General features: G+C 46.2%; 1 protein-coding gene across 1 annotated transcript in view; it reads left to right on the forward strand.

Moving 5' to 3' along the window:
• Positions 1-18494, forward strand: part of SAFB (scaffold attachment factor B) — a 55350-nt gene that overhangs the window by 19805 nt on the left and 17051 nt on the right. The window contains 11 exon segments of the mRNA XM_025369127.1: positions 3637-3701; positions 3783-3989; positions 7408-7470; positions 10017-10044; positions 10990-11500; positions 11926-11975; positions 12952-13046; positions 15067-15216; positions 15295-15377; positions 15710-15849; positions 16015-16103. Of these exon segments, the coding sequence (XP_025224912.1) occupies positions 3637-3701; positions 3783-3989; positions 7408-7470; positions 10017-10044; positions 10990-11500; positions 11926-11975; positions 12952-13046; positions 15067-15216; positions 15295-15377; positions 15710-15849; positions 16015-16103 (1481 nt within the window).

An 18494-nucleotide genomic window follows, 5' to 3' on the forward strand; every position in this document is an offset into this window, starting at 1 on the left:
GAGCCAGACTCCGTCTCAAAAAAAAAAAAAAAAAAAAAAAAATTACTAAACTCTTGAAGAAAAACCTGGAGTTAAGCCATACCTTCCAATCGTCTTTAGTTTCTTTTTCTTATAGTTAATCTTAGTCTTTTCTTTTTCTTTTTTCTTTATTCCTTTTTTTTTTTTAAAGACAGTCTGTCTTGCTCTGTCGCCCAGGCTGGAGTGCAATAGTGTGTTCTCACCTCATTGCAATCTCCACCTCCCAGGTTCAAGCGATTCTCCGCCTCAGCTCAAGCTGGGATTAGAGGTGTCTGCCACCACGCCCGGCTAATTTTTTGTATTTTTAGTAGAGACGGGGTTTTGCCATGTTGGCCAGGATGATCTCAAACTCTTCTCTTGACCTCAGGTGATCCACCCACCTCGGCCTCCCAGAGTGGTGGGATTATAGACATGAGCCACCACGCCCGGCAAGTATCTTCTGTTTAGAAAAACATGGTAATGCCACATATCTAAAACTAGAACAAGAATAACATCAGTGGAAGAGAATGGAAACAAGTAATCCCAGACATAAATATAAATATAATATTGAGGAAGCCAACATTTCAAATTGGTGTCGGGGTCAAGTACTATTTAGTCAGTGGTGCTGGGAAATCAGTTTCCAAATGGGACAACTATTGGGAGAATAGTCTCACTCAACATGAAACTGAGAGAATAAATGTTTAAAACCTCAAAAGAACTAAATACAGGTATATTATTTAGCCTTCAGTGTGGAAGAGGACATCCAAGCATGAAGGTATAAACCATTTACTATTTTTTTCCCCCAATTTTGACGGGGGTCTTGCTCTGTCGCCCAGGCTGGAGTGCAGTGGTGCAATCTCGGCTCACTGCAAGCTCCGCCTCCCAGGTCCCCCCCTTTTTCCCTCGTCCCCCCTCTTGGGCCGCAGGGGCCCCCCCCCCTTTCCGGCCCTTTTTTTTTTTTTTTTTTTTTTTTTTTTTTGGAATTTTAGTAGAGACGGGGTTTCACCATGTTAGCCAGGATGGTCTCTATCTCCTGCCCTGGTGATCCACCCGCCTCAGCCTCCCAAAATGCTGGGATTACAGGCGTGAGCCACCGCGCCCAGCCAAACCATTTACATTTTAAAAACTGTGGCCACATAAGAGTGAAATGGGCCAGGTGCAGTGGCTCACGAGGGTAATCCCAGCACTTTGGAAGACTGAGGCGGGTGGATCACCTGAGGTCAGGAGTTTGAGACCAGCCTGGCCAACATGGCGAAACCCCTTCTCTACTAAAAATACAAAAATTAACTGGGTCTAGTGGCAGGTGCCTGTAATCCCAGCTACTCAGGAGGCTGAGGCGGGAGAATTGCTTGAACCCAGGAGGCAGAGGTTGCAGTGAGCTGAAATCACACCACTGCACTCCAGCCTGGATGACAGAGCTAGACTCCATCCCCCCCCCAAAAAAAACAAAACAAAAAACAGTGAAGTGTACTCAAAACCTGTAAACAAAATTGAAAGACTGGTAAAGAACTGGGAAAATATGTTTTGTACATATGATATATAAACTTCAAATGATGGGGGGATAGAGCCGAAGTTTTTTTTTTAAGAGGGAGCCTCACTCTTATTCCTGCTGGAGTGCATTGGTGTGATCTCAGCTCACTGCAACCTCCACCTCCCAGTTCAAGGGATTACCTCAGCCTCCCGAGTGGCTGGGATTACAGGCGTGCACCACCAGGCCTGGCTAATTTTTGTATTTTTTTGTAAAGACGGGGTTTCACCATGTTGGTCAGACTGGTCTTGAACTCCTGACCTCGTGATCTGCCCACCTCGGCCTCCCAAAGTTCTGGGATTACAGGCGTGAGTCACCATGCCTGGCCAGAGCTGAAGTTTTTAAATAGTGGGGTTGGGGGTGTAAATCAGAAATTTTTAGAAAAGTACAGGTAATCGGCCGGGCGCGGTGGCTCAAGCTTGTAATCCCAGCACTTTGGGAGGCCGAGACGGGCGGATCACGAGGTCGGGAGATCGAGACCATCCTGGCTAACACGGTGAAACCCCGTCTCTACTGAAAAAAAAAATACAAAAAAACTAGCCGGGCGAGGTGGCGGGCTCCTGTAGTCCCAGCTACTCCGGAGGCTGAGGCAGGAGAATGGCGTAAACCCGGGAGGCGGAGCTTGCAGTGAGCTGAGATCCGGCCACAGCACTCCAGCCTGGGCGACAGAGCCAGACTCCGTCTCAAAAAAAAAAAAAAAAGAAAAGTACAGGTAATCAACAACAAAAAGCAAATGACTCAAAGCAGTTTGAGTAGTCAGGAGATAAATTTGTGTTAAAACAGTATTCCTTTTCTTACCTAGCATATTGGCAAAGATGAAGAAAAACAGCAAATTTTTAACAGATTCAAGAAAGATTGGCATTTCTTTTTTTTTTTTCTTTTGAGACAGAGTCACGCCCTGTTGCCCAGGCTGGCGTGCAATGGCGTGATCTCGGCTTACCGTAGCCTCCGCCTCCGGGGTTCAAGCAGTTCTCCTGCCTCAGCCTCCCGAGTAGCTGGGACTGCAGGCGCACGAGATTGGCACTTTTTAATTCACTGTTGATGGATAAGTTTAAAAAACTTTCCTCTGCAATTTTTCTTTTTTTCTTTTTGTTTTGTTTGGTTTGAGACAGAGTCTTCCTCTGTCACCCAGGCCAGAGTGCAGTGGCGCGATATCGGCTCACTGCAGCCTAAACCTCCAGAGTTCAAGTGATTCTCCTGCCTCCGCCTCCCGAGTAGCTGTGATTACTGGCATCTGCCACCACAACCAGCTAGTTTTTTATATTTTTAGTTGAGATAGGGTTTCGTCATGTTGGCCAGGCTGGTCTCAAACTCCTGACCTCAAGTGATCCACCTGTCTCAGCCTCCCAAAGTGCTGGAATTACAGACATGAGCCGCTGCTCCCAGCCCCTCTGGAGTATCTTGATAGTATGTGGGTTTTTTGTTTTTCTCTCTTTTTTTTAAGACGGAGTTTCGCTCTTGTTCCCCAGGCTGGAGTGCGATGGGACAGTCTCGGCTCAGTGCAACCTCCGCCTCCCAAGTAGCTGTGATTACAGGCGCTTGCCACCACGCCCAGCTAATTTTTTGTATTTTTAGTAGAGGTGGGGTTTCACCATGTTTTCCAGACTTGTCTCGAACTCCGGACCTCAGGTGATCTGCCCGCCATGGCCTCCCAAAGTGCTGGGATTAGCAGCATGAGCCACCGCACCTGGCCTTTCTTTTTTCTTTTTAAGTATTAAAGATGTGCATACTCGGGCATGCGCAGTTTCTGTGGGAAAACATGTTCCTTAACTAAAAGGCAGCACACTTGCAACAAATGCTTTTTCCCTCAAACAGGGACACTTGAGATGGGAAGAAGGGCAGAGCTGAGGACAGGTCTGATCCTGTTCAACCTTACTAGGAACCTGTTTTCTGCACTTCCACAGCTCAGACAAGAACAGAACCTCTTCTGCTTGGGGGTGGGGCAGGGCTGTCTTGTCCAGAATGGCCTCATTCCTGGATTAGGAAGTATCCCTAAGTAGCAAAGTGTCTCAGATGTTTATAAAGTGACCGCTTGTGTAGTGCTCAGGGCATTGTTGCTTCTGTAAAGTGCGTATCATTTGATCTCATGCTGTAAATGATTCTGTCTTCAGGGCGCAAACCAGAAGAAGAGGGTGTGGAAGATAACGGGCTGGAGGAAAACTCTGGGGATGGACAGGTATGTGCAGCCTTGCGAGTGAGTAGCGTGGTAGATGGACCAGTGGCAGTCACATGATGGTTCGGTCTGGTTGTGTCACAGGAGGATGTTGAGACCAGTCTGGAGAACTTGCAGGACATCGACATCATGGATATCAGTGTATTGGATGAAGCAGAGATTGATAATGGAAGCGTTGCAGATTGTGTCGAAGACGATGATGCTGATAACCTCCAGGAGTCCCTGTCGGATAGTAGAGAGCTAGTCGAGGGGGAAATGAAAGAGCTTCCGGAGCAGCTTCAGGAACATGCTGTAGGTAACCGGCAGTGTCTCTAGAATGTACCCTGAATGTATCAGTTCCACAATTAAAAAGAGATGATCCATTTCATATTGGGAAGTAAGTTGTTCTGTAATGCCAGTTCAGTAGAATAAGGGTCAGTTGGTTCAGATGATTCTGAACCAATTTGTTTTGTTGAAGAGTAATGTCTTACAACATACACACGTACTTGCCATCCATTTGCGGCATACAGTATGAGACGTTTTGAGGACAACCATTCATACCCTTCCTGTTGCAGGACTTGATCTGTGGTGTAATGGCCTAGGTACCTTGAAAACACTGAAATAGGAAGAGGTTAGAAGTTGGTGTTTTCCTGTTAAGAAGCAGTTGTTGAGCTGGGTGCCTTGATGCACTCCTGTAATTCAGTGACTCAGAAAACTGAGGCAGAAGGAGCAGCCCAGGGGTTCAAGGCTGTACTAAGCTATGATTGAGAGCAGTTGAACTCCAGCCTGGGTGGCAGAGTCTGACAGAAGCCTATTTCTTGCTTTAAAAAAAAAAAAAAAAGAACAACCACCACCAATTGATACCTATCTTAAGAGTTAACCTCTAATATTAACCTTGATATTGTTTTTAAACCTAAGCTTTTTTCCTGTTAAAAACATATCAGATGGATAGTAAGATTATAGTGGGTAATATTTCCTGAATACTACCTGCCAGGCATTGGCATTACGCTCTTTCTTTCTCTCTTTCTCTCTCTCTCTCTTTCTCTTTTTCTCTTTCTTTCTTTCTTTTTTTTTTGACAGAGTTTTGCTCTTGTTGCCCAGGGTGGAGTACAGTGGCGCGATCTCCGCTCACTGCAACTTCCGCTCCCTGGGTTCAAGTGATTCACCTCCCGAGTGAGTAGCTGGGATTATAGGCGCCCACCACCAAGCCCGACTAATTTTCTTTTGTTTTTAGTAGAGACTCTTTTCACCATGTTGGCCAGGCTGGTCTTGAACTCTTGACCTCAGGTGATCCGCCTGCCTCAGACTCCCAAAGTGCTGAGATTATAGGCATGAGCCACCAAGCCCAGCTTGTGCCTTTTAATTCTTCTAATAGCAACATGAGGTACTGTTGTCCCCATTTTCAGTTGAGGAAATTGGGAAGGCAAGGACTAAAAAATCTCCAGATGACACACAGCTCGTAACAGAATAAGAACTAAGATCAGGCTAATTCCAGCGGCCATGTACTTAACTCACGTATGACATTGTCTTGGTGCCATTATTGATACTAATTTCATTTACCTGATGATTAATATTTGTCAGACAGAAAAGGTGATGCATATGAGAAGCCGTGGAGTGTCTCTGTGGAGCCCTTTATGTGTTGACTGGTGGGGGGCCCTGTTCTTGTCCTGGTCCTCAGGTCTTCCACAGTGAGCACTTCTGAAGCAGTCTTGGGGGACGGAAGCCTTGTTGTATGCCAGTCAGTCCACTTCTGCATTTCCTCAGAATGCTTTTACATTTCCTCTTGGAACTGATTCCAGGTATCCTTAGAGGTAGCAGATTGTCATATTTAAATAATGGAGGATTGGAGTCTGAGAAGTGGCTGACAGTTATTCTGATACAAATAGGGTGTGCAATTTTTGGTGAGTCCCATTCACCAGCTTCTAAAAAGGAGTAGCAGAAACACTTGCACAGCAGCAGGAGTTACTCGCCCTTCCTAAATGGCTGCATCTTAAGGCTGTTTTTTTCCCTCCTAAGTAGAAAATAATACATTTTGTAACAAAAGCTGGAAACATCCTAAATGCCTGGAAGCAGTATAGTTTTAAGAGTTGAGGCCAGGTGCAGTGGCTTGGCTGGGCACGGTGGCTCACGCCTGTAATCCCAGCTACTCAGGAGGCTGAGGCAGGAGAATCATTTGAACCAGGGAGGCGGAGGTTGAAGTGAGCCAGGATTATGCCACTGTATTCCAGCCTGGGTGGCAGAGTGAGACTGTTTAAAAAAAAAAAAAAAAAAGTTCAGATGAGATAGATTTTTGGAGATGGATCAATTTCTGTGTGTCCCTGGACAAACTCCTTAACCTCTGCTCCTCCCTTGCAAGAGGTTTTCAGAGGATTCAATGGATGGATGTTTATCATACACTTAAAGCAGAAGTCGTCAAGTTGGCTGTCACTTGGGGTTTTTTTGTTTTGTTTTGTTTTTGTTTTGGGTTTTGTTTTTGTTTTGCTTTTTTTCAAGACAGGGTCTCATCGTGTAAATGAAGTTTTCTGAGAACACAACCACACCTATTGATACTGTTGTCTATGGCTGCTTTTGTGCTTTAGTGTCAGAGAGTCTTGACTCATCTGTTCTGTAGTTCCTGAAGAATTTACGATGCAGCTCCAACAAACTGTTTCCCTGGCCTAGTGCAATGCCCAGCGTCTAAAAAGCACCATATAGTTAATTATGAAATGTACCACCACAAATAGAGTTCTTACTGCTGTGTAACCATCAAAATGAACTAAGCACATCTGTGTGAACTCAAATATCTCCAAAAGAGAAGTGACGCTTGGGGAGGGTTCAGAATGATGTGCTGGCCCGCGTGCAGATGTCAGAGGGGAGATGGTCTTTGGCGCTTAAACACATGTGTAGCATATGTGATGACAGCTGCATGGCAGGAAGAAAAGAGTAGTGGAGAGTGGTTTTCAGTGAATGGGCTTGTGTACCTTTTGCATCTTTTGATCATGTGTATGTCTTTCCTAGTGAAGTAAAAGTGATAAAAAGAACATGCTGATTATAAAATATCTGAAAAAGTCTCCCCCTAAGTATATCTCAAACTTCATGGCTTTAGAGCAGATGGCCAAAATTGGTTTCAGTCACAAATTACCTGAACCCCCTTTCTTTGTTTGGGGAATCCTTTGCCTTATTGGGCAGAGCCTGCTTCTTAGAGTAAAAGCTATTCTTCCCCTGCAAGTAGGGCATAGGCCATTGCCAGTCCCGAGCTCCTATCCCCACCCTCATGCTGAGAGATACTGTTCCACTGAGGGAGGTACCTACCCCAGGGGCAGCAGGCCCCATATCATCAGCATCCAGGTTGGGGGAGCAGCGGTGGCTGAAGGCTCCACTTCAGCAGGACTCTAGCCATTGCTCCTGGAAGAACAGCCCGCACCCTGTGCTCAGATCCACGTAGAGAGAGTATGCACTCATTTTCATCTCTTTTCTGCTTGATTTAGACTTTTTTCTTTGGTTTGCATCTTTAAAACCTACACAGATACCATTAGTATTAGTAGATTTCATAGTCTATGTGCAGGTGGACATTTACATACAACATTTCTTTAGCTACAATTATACTATAATGGTGTTTTGATTTCTGCCCTGGGTTTAAAATTTTGTTGTAAATTATTTTCATAGCTGTTCACTTTTCATTGTACAGATGTACCATTATGTTACGTTATTGCTGGTGTGATGAACTGTATTTTCTCCATTTATTTTACAGATAGAGGACAAAGAAACTATAAACAATTTAGATACTTCATCGTCTGACTTCACTATATTACAGGTAAACTGTTGTATGTCTCAGTAATTTTAGAATGAAAGGTCAGACCACAATTTCTGGAAACCATTTCAGGCACCATACGCCAATTCCGGCTAATCATCACCACAAAGGTTGTTTCCTTTGTCAGGATTGTTAGCGGGTGTTTGCTTTCTGCTTTCCTCCAAATATAATGTACACATTGCCAGGGACTTAACTCTAGGCTTCGACGAGTGGCCTCCAAGCGCTGTGGCTTACCAGCAGTGATAAAAGACGTGTTTTGTGGCATTCTTGTTAATTTCATTGCTGGAGGTGAAAGGCAGCCTGTCTCATCTACTCTGGGTGGCATCCCCTGCAGAAAGACAATCTGATGAGACAGCAAGAGGGAATGGCTGCCTGGGAAAGATGAATAGGGCCCAGATGGGGATTGAGGGTTGACAGAGCCCTGCTGGGGAAGGTGGGGTCTCAGGGGTTCTGGTCTTGTCTTTGGGAAGTTTTTTTTTTTTTCTGAAATTGCCCAGATTTCTTTTAATGACTGTATGATCCTACCTGTTTCAATAGCATCTATGTAAATATTAAATCTTAGATGAGAACAGATGAGTTGAGAATTTCTAGGTATGATTTTTATATTTGTGGGTCTTGAGTTTCTTTTTTTCCCCAGCCTACATAGATATAAGTTGTTAGAACACACTTAGGTAGCTGTCTAATTCTTAGGAGAACTTTTTGTGGAGAAATGAAGATTGAGCTAGGTTTTGCCTGGCCTTTTTTTTCCCCCGCCTCTTCTTTTTAAATGTCATCTATGTTATTGTAATTAGAAATCACCTTTTGGAAAAGATCTCCATTTGCTTCTGCCAAGCAAGGGCAAGGGAGATATTGGAAAGCCAGAGCTCCAGCCTTGAGGAGGGCGCAAATCTCAAGAAAACGTGGTGAAACCCAGTTCGCTTTTAGAGCTGCTGTCTCTCCACCTGCGAATTGACACAGCCATTCCCGACTCAGAAAGGAGAGGAGGAGCCAGATCTTGTCACTTTTTCCCGTGGGTCTTTCTTGGTCACAGTCTCCTATATTAAAATGGGAAACCTACAGCTCTCCTAAACAAATAGGAATGTATTTGCTTCTCTTTAGAGAAAATGAGAGAGAATTATTCTGCCAACATTGATCATTTGCTTCAGTCGTATGGTCTGAATTCCCAGCATGGGGTAGGGTACGTGGGGAAAATACTGATTAAAAATACGTGAAACCATGAGGAAAGTGTACAGTTTCACAGAGCATCCTGGAATGGCAGGGCAGTTCCCAGGGGAAGTTCTAATTCAGTCACATCTATTTATTGGGTATATGTGAAGCCCCTGTGATGTGTCAGATGTGGCATTAACTACCAGCATTACGCAGATGAATGAGAACGAAGGATGCTCCCCATGCTCGTAGGGCCTGGCCTGATGGTTAACAGTGCAGACTCACACTCATATGGCCTTTGCTCAGAGTCTGTCTCTGCTTCCCACCTGCTGTGTGTCCTTGGGCAAGTTAGTCTGTCTGGTCACAGTCTATTACTCTGTAAAAAGAAGAGTGCTACCATTAGGACCGACCTCCTGTGACCAATGACGAGTCTGTGTGTATGTAAGGTGCTTATATTTGTGCCTGGAACCTAATCAGTGCTCATCAGTGTTAACTGGAATTCCAGAGGAGTGTACCTTGTGTGCACAGGAAACATAAAGGCTGGGGGATCACATCATGTGGGAAAAACTCCTTTGCTTAGTGGGCATAGCTGGAGTTGGGTTAGAGGGAAATAGGGAAAGCCTTCCTGAAAGGAGATGCCACTGAGCTGGATACTGAGGGATGTGGATGACTTGGCTGGATGGGGCAGGGGAGGACTGGACTTGTCAGGGAGGGAGGTGGCATAGGGATTCATTGGCTGAAGGCTGAAGGCCACAGAGGGACATGTGCTTACTGTGGACACAAGATGCAGAGAGATGGAATGGGGGTAGTACAGCCAGATGCCACAATAGGCAAGGATAGCACCAGCCTGAGTGGGCAGCGCTTCCTGGGAAGAGTCTGAATGACTTCTAGAGCTGGCCTGGTGGGGACATTGATTGGAAGAGGAGATGAAGGAGGAAGGGTATTTACAGAGGTGTTCACACTGGCACCACCATGCCAAGTAAGAGCAGGCGTCATACCACCTAGGCCCATATTCTCTCAGTCTTTTGAATATCAGAGAGTTATCATAGCTTCATTGAGTGAAAAAGTGACTGTTAATGTGCCATGCATTCCTCTAGATGCTAACAGTAGAAAAATGAAAACACTACTCCTTGAATTTGAGAGTTCAATCTAGAGGGTCAGGCACACTTGTGATGAGTGCCTCACCACAAAGTGAGACCAGTGCCAGGCCCCTGGAGAATGAACGGAGGGTGGGCTGAGTGAAGTGGAGCCATTCCTAGAACAAGCAGGTTCTCCACCTCTTGCATTTGTGAGTTTTCCTCCGTGTATTTTTAAATTCCCTCTTTAGTTATTCTGGGTTTTCATTTGAATAAACTGTAGGTGTCATTCATCTGGCACAGTCTTATTTATGTTTTTTCTTGCAGGAAATTGAAGAGCCATCCCTGGAGCCAGGTACTGTTAAATGAAAAACTTACCAGCGGGGGTTTGGAACCATTCTAGTTTTCCACCTTCTCTAATTTGAATTCTTTGATTTTTTTAAAAGTTGCCTTCCTATAGTATACATTGTTCTAAAGGTTTACAATCCAAAACCTACCAGGATCATAGAGATTGGAAACCCAGCCATATCACCAGATCTGTGAAAGTGGCTCACTTCTCATTTTACAAAATGTATTGGTGAGATGAAAGTATCTCATGCTTTTTTGAATGTCAACAGCATTGAAGCATACATAGAAAGAGTTCCGGATGCCTCTCTTGAGAGCTAATACCTCTGCACCCACAAAACAGATCTTGTGATATTGGGCAGTAGCTTAATTTTGTGGTTTTTAATTGAGGCAGCTCAGGTAGTGGTAGGGAGATACATTTTAAAACATAAATTTGAGACATAACTGGATTCCAGAAGAGGAAGGAGTGTCTTCATGAGAATTCCAAACACTGTTCACTTTCTGGACTGCAAATATCTCAGAGCACGGATGGAAGAGATTCTGGTTTTCATGTTGGACTGTTCTGTTAAAAGAAATTCAAAGAAATTTGGAAATTGAGCTGTTCAGTGAATGGTGATACATTCAGTTAAGCAACTTGGACTTTGGAAGCTAAATTTGGAAGAGTCATATCTAAACGACGACAGAATGAAGACTGTCAAGAATCAGCCAGAAGGTTTTGGGGGTTAAATCTCTGGGATGCTTTTCTCTTCCGTGTAGCGTAGAGGCTTACCTAGAGGCGGTCGCAGCGCAGGTAGTATAACCAGTATAACTTTGTGTACCCGCGGGTTTTCCAATCTCTGTGTAGCTAGCAGTTCTCTTCGTGTTAGTGTGGCAGCCGTGCCAGTTCCACATTTGTGATTGCTTTATTTCCCTGGTAATTAAACCTTGTGCCATTCTATTCCTGTTAAATCCGTAGAAAATGAGAAAATACTCGACATTTTGGGGGAAACTTGTAAATCTGAGCCAGTAAAAGAAGAAAGTTCCGAGCTGGAGCAGCCATTTGCACAGGACACAAGTAGCGTGGGGCCAGACAGAAAGCTTGCGGAGGAAGAGGACCTATTTGACAGCGCCCATCCGGAAGAGGGTGATTTAGATTTGGCCAGCGAGTCAACAGCACACGCTCAGTCGAGCAAGGCAGACAGCCTGTTAGCGGTAGTGAAAAGGGAGCCCGCGGAGCAGCCAGGCGATGGCGAGAGGACGGACTGTGAGCCTGTAGGGCTAGAGCCGGCAGTTGAGCAGAGTAGTGCGGCCTCCGAGCTCGCGGAGGCCTCTAGCGAGGAGCTCGCGGAAGCAGCCACGGAAGCCGCAAGCCCAGAAGCCAGAGATAGCAAAGAAGACGGGAGGAAGTTTGATTTTGAAGCTTGTAATGAAGTCCCTCCGGCTCCTAAAGAGTCCTCAACCAGTGAGGGCGCTGATCAGAAAATGAGGTTTGTTTTTTCTCAGTTTTAGACCAGACGCTATCTCCTTTTCATTGGTCATTTAATGACACACATAAGCTGTTTTTTTCTGCAATTGGCCAGCCAGACTGACGAAATTGTAGTTTTGCTTCTAAAGAATGTTTTGTTTCTCTTTGTGTATTTTACACTGATTACATAATCTTTTTTCTTTTCTCAACCTGTCATGGTTGTGTTCTTTAATTCTTCCTAATTACCTTTAGCCCAGCAGAATTAATTAACTCCTGTGGGTCTGAAATCTTATGGTTAGGTCAGATTTGCAATACAAGTTTGTCGGGGTATCATTTTTTCAGAGCTAAATTTCGGGTAGGTATGCAACCTCAGCACGAATTTTATGGTTTTGAGTTTGTTTCCTCCGTGCTGCTTCCTTGCGGAGTGACATTGTCCTTTGTCTCTAGTTCTCCCGAAGATGACTCGGATACAAAAAGGCTTTCCAAAGAGGAAAAGGGTAGGTCACCTCAGCGACACCAGTCCCTTGGAGCATGTATGGCCTGGGCAGTGGCGGGTATTTGATTGTGGTTCCTGAGACTTTTGTGCAGTCTTTCTCCTCCTCTGCTGTTACCTCTATAGGTCCTGGGTTGTAGGAAGCATACCAGGTCCTAAGAGTTAGGCTGATTTGGTGCAGATCCTTGTGTTGGGAGCACATTCATCCTGTAACCTTCGTTAAATTCATTAACTGAGAAATAATTTTACCCTGCCAAATTTTTTCTTAATCAGTGTTCTACAGGAGTGAAAACATGGGATAGATACAAAGCTACAGGTGGAAAGAGAAACAGTGCATTGTTGACACCAAGTTTGGTTGTTTTGCTACATGGCCACTGCACACTGCACTTTCTGTAATTAAGCGATTGCTCACTTTGTTGTTGTTGTTGTTGTTGAGACAGAGTCTCGTTCTGTTGCCCAGGCTGGAGTGCAGTGGCGTGATCTGGGCTCACTGCAACCTCCAACTCCTGGGTTCAAGAGAGTCTCCCACCTCAGCCTCCCAAGTAGCTGGGATTATTGGCGCTTGCCACCACACCCAGATAATTTTTTGTATTTTTAGTAGACACGGGGTTTCACCATGTTGGCCAGGCTGGTCTTGAACTCTTGACCTCGTGATTCCGCCACCTTGGCCTCTGAAAGTGCTGGGATTACAGACGTGAGCCACCACACCCGGCCCGCAATTGCTAACTTTCTTAGGAAATCTCAGGTGGTCCTGACAGCCCCACTCAGTATTGTGATAGGCCCTATGGCAGTGCTGCTGGGCCTGGTGTTGCACTAGAGGGTCTTGGTGAGGACAGTGGTCAGGCCCATGGCCCCATGTGACTTTTAGTGCTGCCACTGCCTCAGGAAAAGTGGAAACCATGTCTGGTTGTAAAGGTTGTCTCTAAGACTCAAGATCTTGTGGGTATTTGGGTTTTTACTATAACTTTCTTTTGAAATAGGTCGCAGCAGTTGTGGTAGAAATTTCTGGGTTAGTGGACTCTCTTCTACAACCAGAGCTACAGATTTGAAGAATCTTTTCAGCAAATATGGGAAGGTAAGTACCAGAGCTTTTCTGGAGAAGATACTTTGAAACCAGCGTTGGGTGGCCTTTACATGCAGGTCCTCTCCCCTCAGTGAGTTCTTTGAGAGATACTAGGAGCTTATACTTGCTGATGGTTGGGGAGGGTCTCCCCTCCATGGATAGAGGTGAAAGTGATGTGGAAGCTTCCAAAGCCCAGATCACTGCTGTATTTCCCCCCTTCTCTCCAAGCTTGTCCCCTTCCCTGTAATGACTTGTGGATCCATTTCTGTGTCCTCAGGACGTCGCACTCACGTGGGCTGCCAGGGTTGGCCGGCAGGGGTGCTGGTCAGCATGTCTGGGAGGCAGCAGTGTTCTTAGAACAGAGTTCATGATGCTGGAACTCAGAACAGGGACCCTGGAGTCTGATGATGGGGGTCCTGAGCATGGGTGTGTTGCGTCCATTGACTGAACCTCACCTCAGCAGCTGGGGGCTCTCAAAGTTGCTGCCTCAGTTCACCACTGGGGGCAATTCTAGCTGCCTCTTGTCTATAGCACCTGCCTTTCCTGAGCCCATGAAGGTGGGGCTGATGGCACCAGCCCCCTACCCACAGTGCCCAGCACAGCCGCCTGGCCCTCCTCCCTATGCTTTCTCACTCCCCTCCTCCCTGATGCTTCCCAGACCCGCCTCCCAAACAGCCTCATGCATCCAGGGCTTCTTGTCTCTCTCAGAGTCAGTTTCGGGGACAGCCAAAGGAAGGAGTCCAATCCTTTGTGTTACACAGTGAGGGTTCAACACATTGCAATACAGAAAAGCAAGTGTTTTCCCTGATACTGGCTTCGAAGAACTTAAAAGAGGATAAAACAGACTGGGCGCGGTGGCTCACACCTGTAATTCCAGCAGTTTGGGAGGCCGGGGTGGGTGGATCACAAGGTCAGGAGTTCGAGACCAGCCTGGCCAGTATGCTGAAACCCATCTCTACTAAAAATACAAAAATTAGCCGGGTGTGGTGGCGCATGCCTGTAATCCCAGCTACTCAGGATGCTGAGGCAGGATAATAGCTTGAACCCTGGAGGTGGAGGTTGCGGTGACCCAAGATCACACCACTGCACTCTAGCCTGGGACAGAGCAAGACTCCATCTCAAAAAAAAAAAAACACTAAATATGTCATTATTACAGACATAACTAAGGGCTTCCTGGGCCTCAGTGATACAAGGTGTGTGGCTGGCAACACCTGCGGCAAGTCTCCTCTGCTAGACCCCCTTTCCTGACTCCATGGCGGCCCCAGCGGGTGGGTATGCTCAGTGGGGAGGTGTCGCCCTGGAGACTACGGTGTCTTGAGCGCAGCAGGCCTGATATGGGTTAAGTCAAGGACCAGGCCCCTCTGAGAATGTCCTCTGGGACTAGGATTCCATGTGGCATGATGAGCATGATTACCAGCCATGGCCACTGGCTCCTGCGGGGCTTTCATGAGCCATGGTGTCTTCTGCCGTCAAAGGGCGACCGTAACTGCCGCCTGCTGTGGTTGAGAGAACCAAGTACACTGGAAAGGATGCGTCTACAGGATCTGAAACACGTCACTGAGTTTTGTTACAGTCAATGGTAGGGCGGATCTGAGTTCCAGAGCATGGCTCACACACAGACCTTTCCTTGCATCAGTCTGTGCCGAAGGGTTTTTTTTTTTTTTTTTTTCTTTTGCCCACATTACATCACTTCATAATTTACCACCTATGTCGCGTGACTGTATATTTGGAACATTTCTTCACAAGTTTTAGACCATATTAAAGGAACACTGGCAGAACCCTGTTTCATTTCCCTTTCGTCTGTTCCCCTACACTGCCCTCCTGGTCCCCTTGAGGAACTAGACGAGCGATTAGAACTGGCCAGAGGTCCTTGGAGGAACAACAGCGAAACAGAAGCATTAGTAGCATTGTCGTCCCCAGTCTAACACTTCTTGGACCCCCAGTGAGCAGACTTCTCTGTGGGCTGTTCATATCCCCATGCCCCGCTCAGTGGGCCTCGTGTCTGAGTCGTATTTGCCTGCTTTCCTTTGAGGTGGTGGGCGCCAAGGTTGTGACAAATGCCCGGAGTCCTGGAGCTCGCTGTTACGGTTTTGTCACGATGTCTACAGCAGAAGAGGCCACAAAATGCATTAACCACCTGCACAAGACGGAGCTCCACGGAAAGATGATCTCCGTGGAGAAAGTGAGTGGCCGTTTTCTTCCCAGGATATAGCCCACATTAGGAAACGAGGTAATACTTGCACTTGGTTGTCGTTTTCAGGCCAAAAATGAACCTGTGGGAAAGAAAACCTCTGACAAAAGAGACAGTGACGGGAAAAAGGAGAAGTCGAGCAACAGTGACAGGTACCTCTCCTCCCTGGCTACATTAAAGGGGCAGGGTGTTTTACACAGAATCTCGCTCTGTTGCCCAGGCTGGTGTGCAGTGGGAAGATCTCCGCTTACTGAACCTCCGCCTCCCTGGCTCAACGGATTCTCGTGCCTCAGCCTCCTGATTTGATGGGATTATAGCCATACCCATCTAATTTTTGCAGTTTTAGTAGAGACGGGGTTTTGCCATGTTGGCCAGGCTGGTCTGGAACTCCTGGTCTCATGTGATCCTCCCGCCTCATCCCCACAAAGTGCTGGGAATACAGACATGAGCCACCACGCCCAGCTAACACGTCTGTTTTTTATAGATCTGCAAACCTTAAGAGGGACGATAAATGTGACAGAAAAGATGATGCTAAGAAGGGTGAAGACGGAAGTGGAGAAAAGAGTAAGGACCAAGATGATCAGAAACCTGGCCCCTCAGAGCGATCTCGAGCCACAAAGTCAGGTGGGCAGCTGATGAGCCCAGGATTCTGTCTTGTTTCTGTGCCTGGTGGGGTTTGTTATTCTGCTGTCATTAGCTGGCAACCCAAACTGGATTCATGTTGCGGAGGGTTTTTCTCATCTGGGTGTTCATGGTCTTCCACTTACACTTTCCCTGTCTTCTCCATAGGAAGTCGAGGGACCGAGCGGACTGTAGTAATGGATAAATCCAAAGGGGTGCCTGTGATTAGTGTAAAAACATCTGGGTCCAAAGAGAGAGTGAGTATTAATTTTCTAACTAAGCTATTTTGTTCTTTTCAGTTTGTATTTGTGTGCGTCTTAGGGAATTACTAAGCTTCTTCTGAAAAAAGCTTTTATCTGCTGTTTCAAAAATGTAGAGATCTCAAACTATTTTTTTTGAGACAGAGTCTTGCTCTGTTGCCCAGACTAGAGTGCAGTGGTGCGATCTTGGCTCACTCCAACCTCCACCTCCCGGGCTCAAGCGATTCTCCTGCCTCATCCTCTCGAGTAGCTGAGATTACAAGCGCACGCCATTTTTTTTTTTTTTTTTTAGTAGAAACAAAGTTTCGACATGTTGGCCAGGCTGGCCTCGAACTCCTCACCTCAGGTGATCCATCCGCCTTGGCCTCCCAAAGTGCTGGGATTACAGGCATGAGCCACTGCGCCTGGCCTCAAATTATTTTAAGAAATGCAGAAAATTTTCGTTTATCCTTACTTTATCCTTACTTTTGCTCTAATAACTGTTACTTATTTTCTAAAACTAACTTTAAAATTCACATATGGGAGCAGTTGGCTTTTCCCTGTGTGGCATTCCATGTTCCCTGTCTACCCCGAAAGTGTCGTCACCTCCCCATGATGCATTCCTACACCCAGCAGTGTGGGGCATGCCATGGTGACCTGGCCCGTCTCCAGCCTCCTTGACCCCTTCCTGTACTCTTGTCTTCTTGCTGGGCTGCAGTGTGAGTTGGGCATGGTGGCTCATGCCTGTAATCCCAGCAGTTTGGTAGGCTGAGCTGGGAGGATCACTTAAGCCCAGGAGCCTGGAGACCAGTTTGGGCAACCTAGTGAGACCCCATCTTCACAAGAAATTTAAAAATTAGGCAGGCTTGATGGTATGCATCTGTGGTCCCAGCTACTCAGAAGGCTGAGGTGGGAGAATGCCACTTAAACCTGGGAGGTCAAGGCCGCGTTCATTCCACTGCATCCTAACTTGGGAGAGAGTGAGACCTCATCTCAAAAAGAAAAACACCTATTATTTGCATGGTCTGTGCACACCAAGCCACCCTTACTGGTTAACTGTCAACTGGGGACACTCTGAGAGCCAACTTCCCAGTTGCCAGCCAAGGACAAGTCTTGCCAGCAGCCCCTCCTTAAGGAAGGGGAGGGACCTTGGACCTGCCGGGTCAACCCTCAGCTGCATGGAGGAGGAACCATTTCAGTTTGGTGAATGGAGCGGATTACTTGGGAGCTTTCAGTCTCTGTGTGCCAGTATTGTAATATGTCATAGCCTTTTATCCTTGTTCTATAAAACATTTTCCTTTGGAAAATGGAGAAAGGAAAGTGTGGGTTCTGGGGATAAAATGAGTAGGTATCTTAAAAATGTAGTCAGCACAAATAAGGTACTTGTCAAGTGTATCAGAAGTGCTTCATTTGGGAACTCATTATGTGTTTAATTATGAAGGAAAAAGCAAAATTAAGAAATTTATTTTTGAAGCAAAAGACATAAAAAAGTGGTATTTTGATCTTTTTTTTTTTTTTTTTGAGACGGAGTCTCGCTCTGTCGCCCAGGCTGGAGTGCAGTGGCGCGATCTCAGCTCACTGCAAGCTCTGCCTCCTGGGTGTACGCCATTCTCCTGCCACAGCCTCCCGAGTAGCTGGGACTACAGGCGCCCGCCACCTCGCCCGGCTAGTTTTTTTTTTTTGTATTTTTTAGTAGAGACAGGGTTTCACTGTGTTAGCAGGATGGTCTTGATCTTCTGACCTCGTGATCCACCCGTCTCGGCCTCCCAAAGTGCTGGGATTACAGGCTTGAGCCACCGCGCCCGGCCAGTTTTTTGATCTTATATGAAGTTTTTGGGGGCAATACTCATTTCCATTTTTTCTATATTAAATGTACTGTTAGATCACATTTTAGCATTGAATGTTGATGAAATTCTGTGTCTTTTAATTATGATAAGCAAAATGTAGGGCTTCTTTGGATTAAACAGCTCATTATCTGCTTTTCACTGAAAGTTATTAATCACGTAGGACTTCCATATCTGATGGTTAGGCATGGATATATATACCTGATTCTTCCTGTTCCCCTGTCACACCTACTTGAACTTTTTTCTTTTTTTTTTTTTTTTTTTTGAGATGGAGTCTCGCTCTGTCGCCCAGGCTGGAGTGCAGTGGCCGGATCTCAGCTCACGCTCACTGCAAGCTCCGCCTCCCGGGTTTACGCCATTCTCCTGCCTCAGCCTCCCGAGTAGCTGGGACTACAGGTGCCCGCCACCTCACCCAGCTAGTTTTTTTTGTATTTTTTAGTAGAGACGGTTTTACCGTGTTAGCCAGGATGGTCTCGATTTCCTGACCTCGTGATCCGCCCTTCTCGGCCTCCCAAAGTGCTGGGATTACAGGCTTGAGCCACCACGCCTGGCTTGAACTTTTTTC

Source organism: Theropithecus gelada, chromosome 19 (assembly GCF_003255815.1).
Source record: "Theropithecus gelada isolate Dixy chromosome 19, Tgel_1.0, whole genome shotgun sequence".
Taxonomy (NCBI): domain Eukaryota; kingdom Metazoa; phylum Chordata; class Mammalia; order Primates; family Cercopithecidae; genus Theropithecus; species Theropithecus gelada.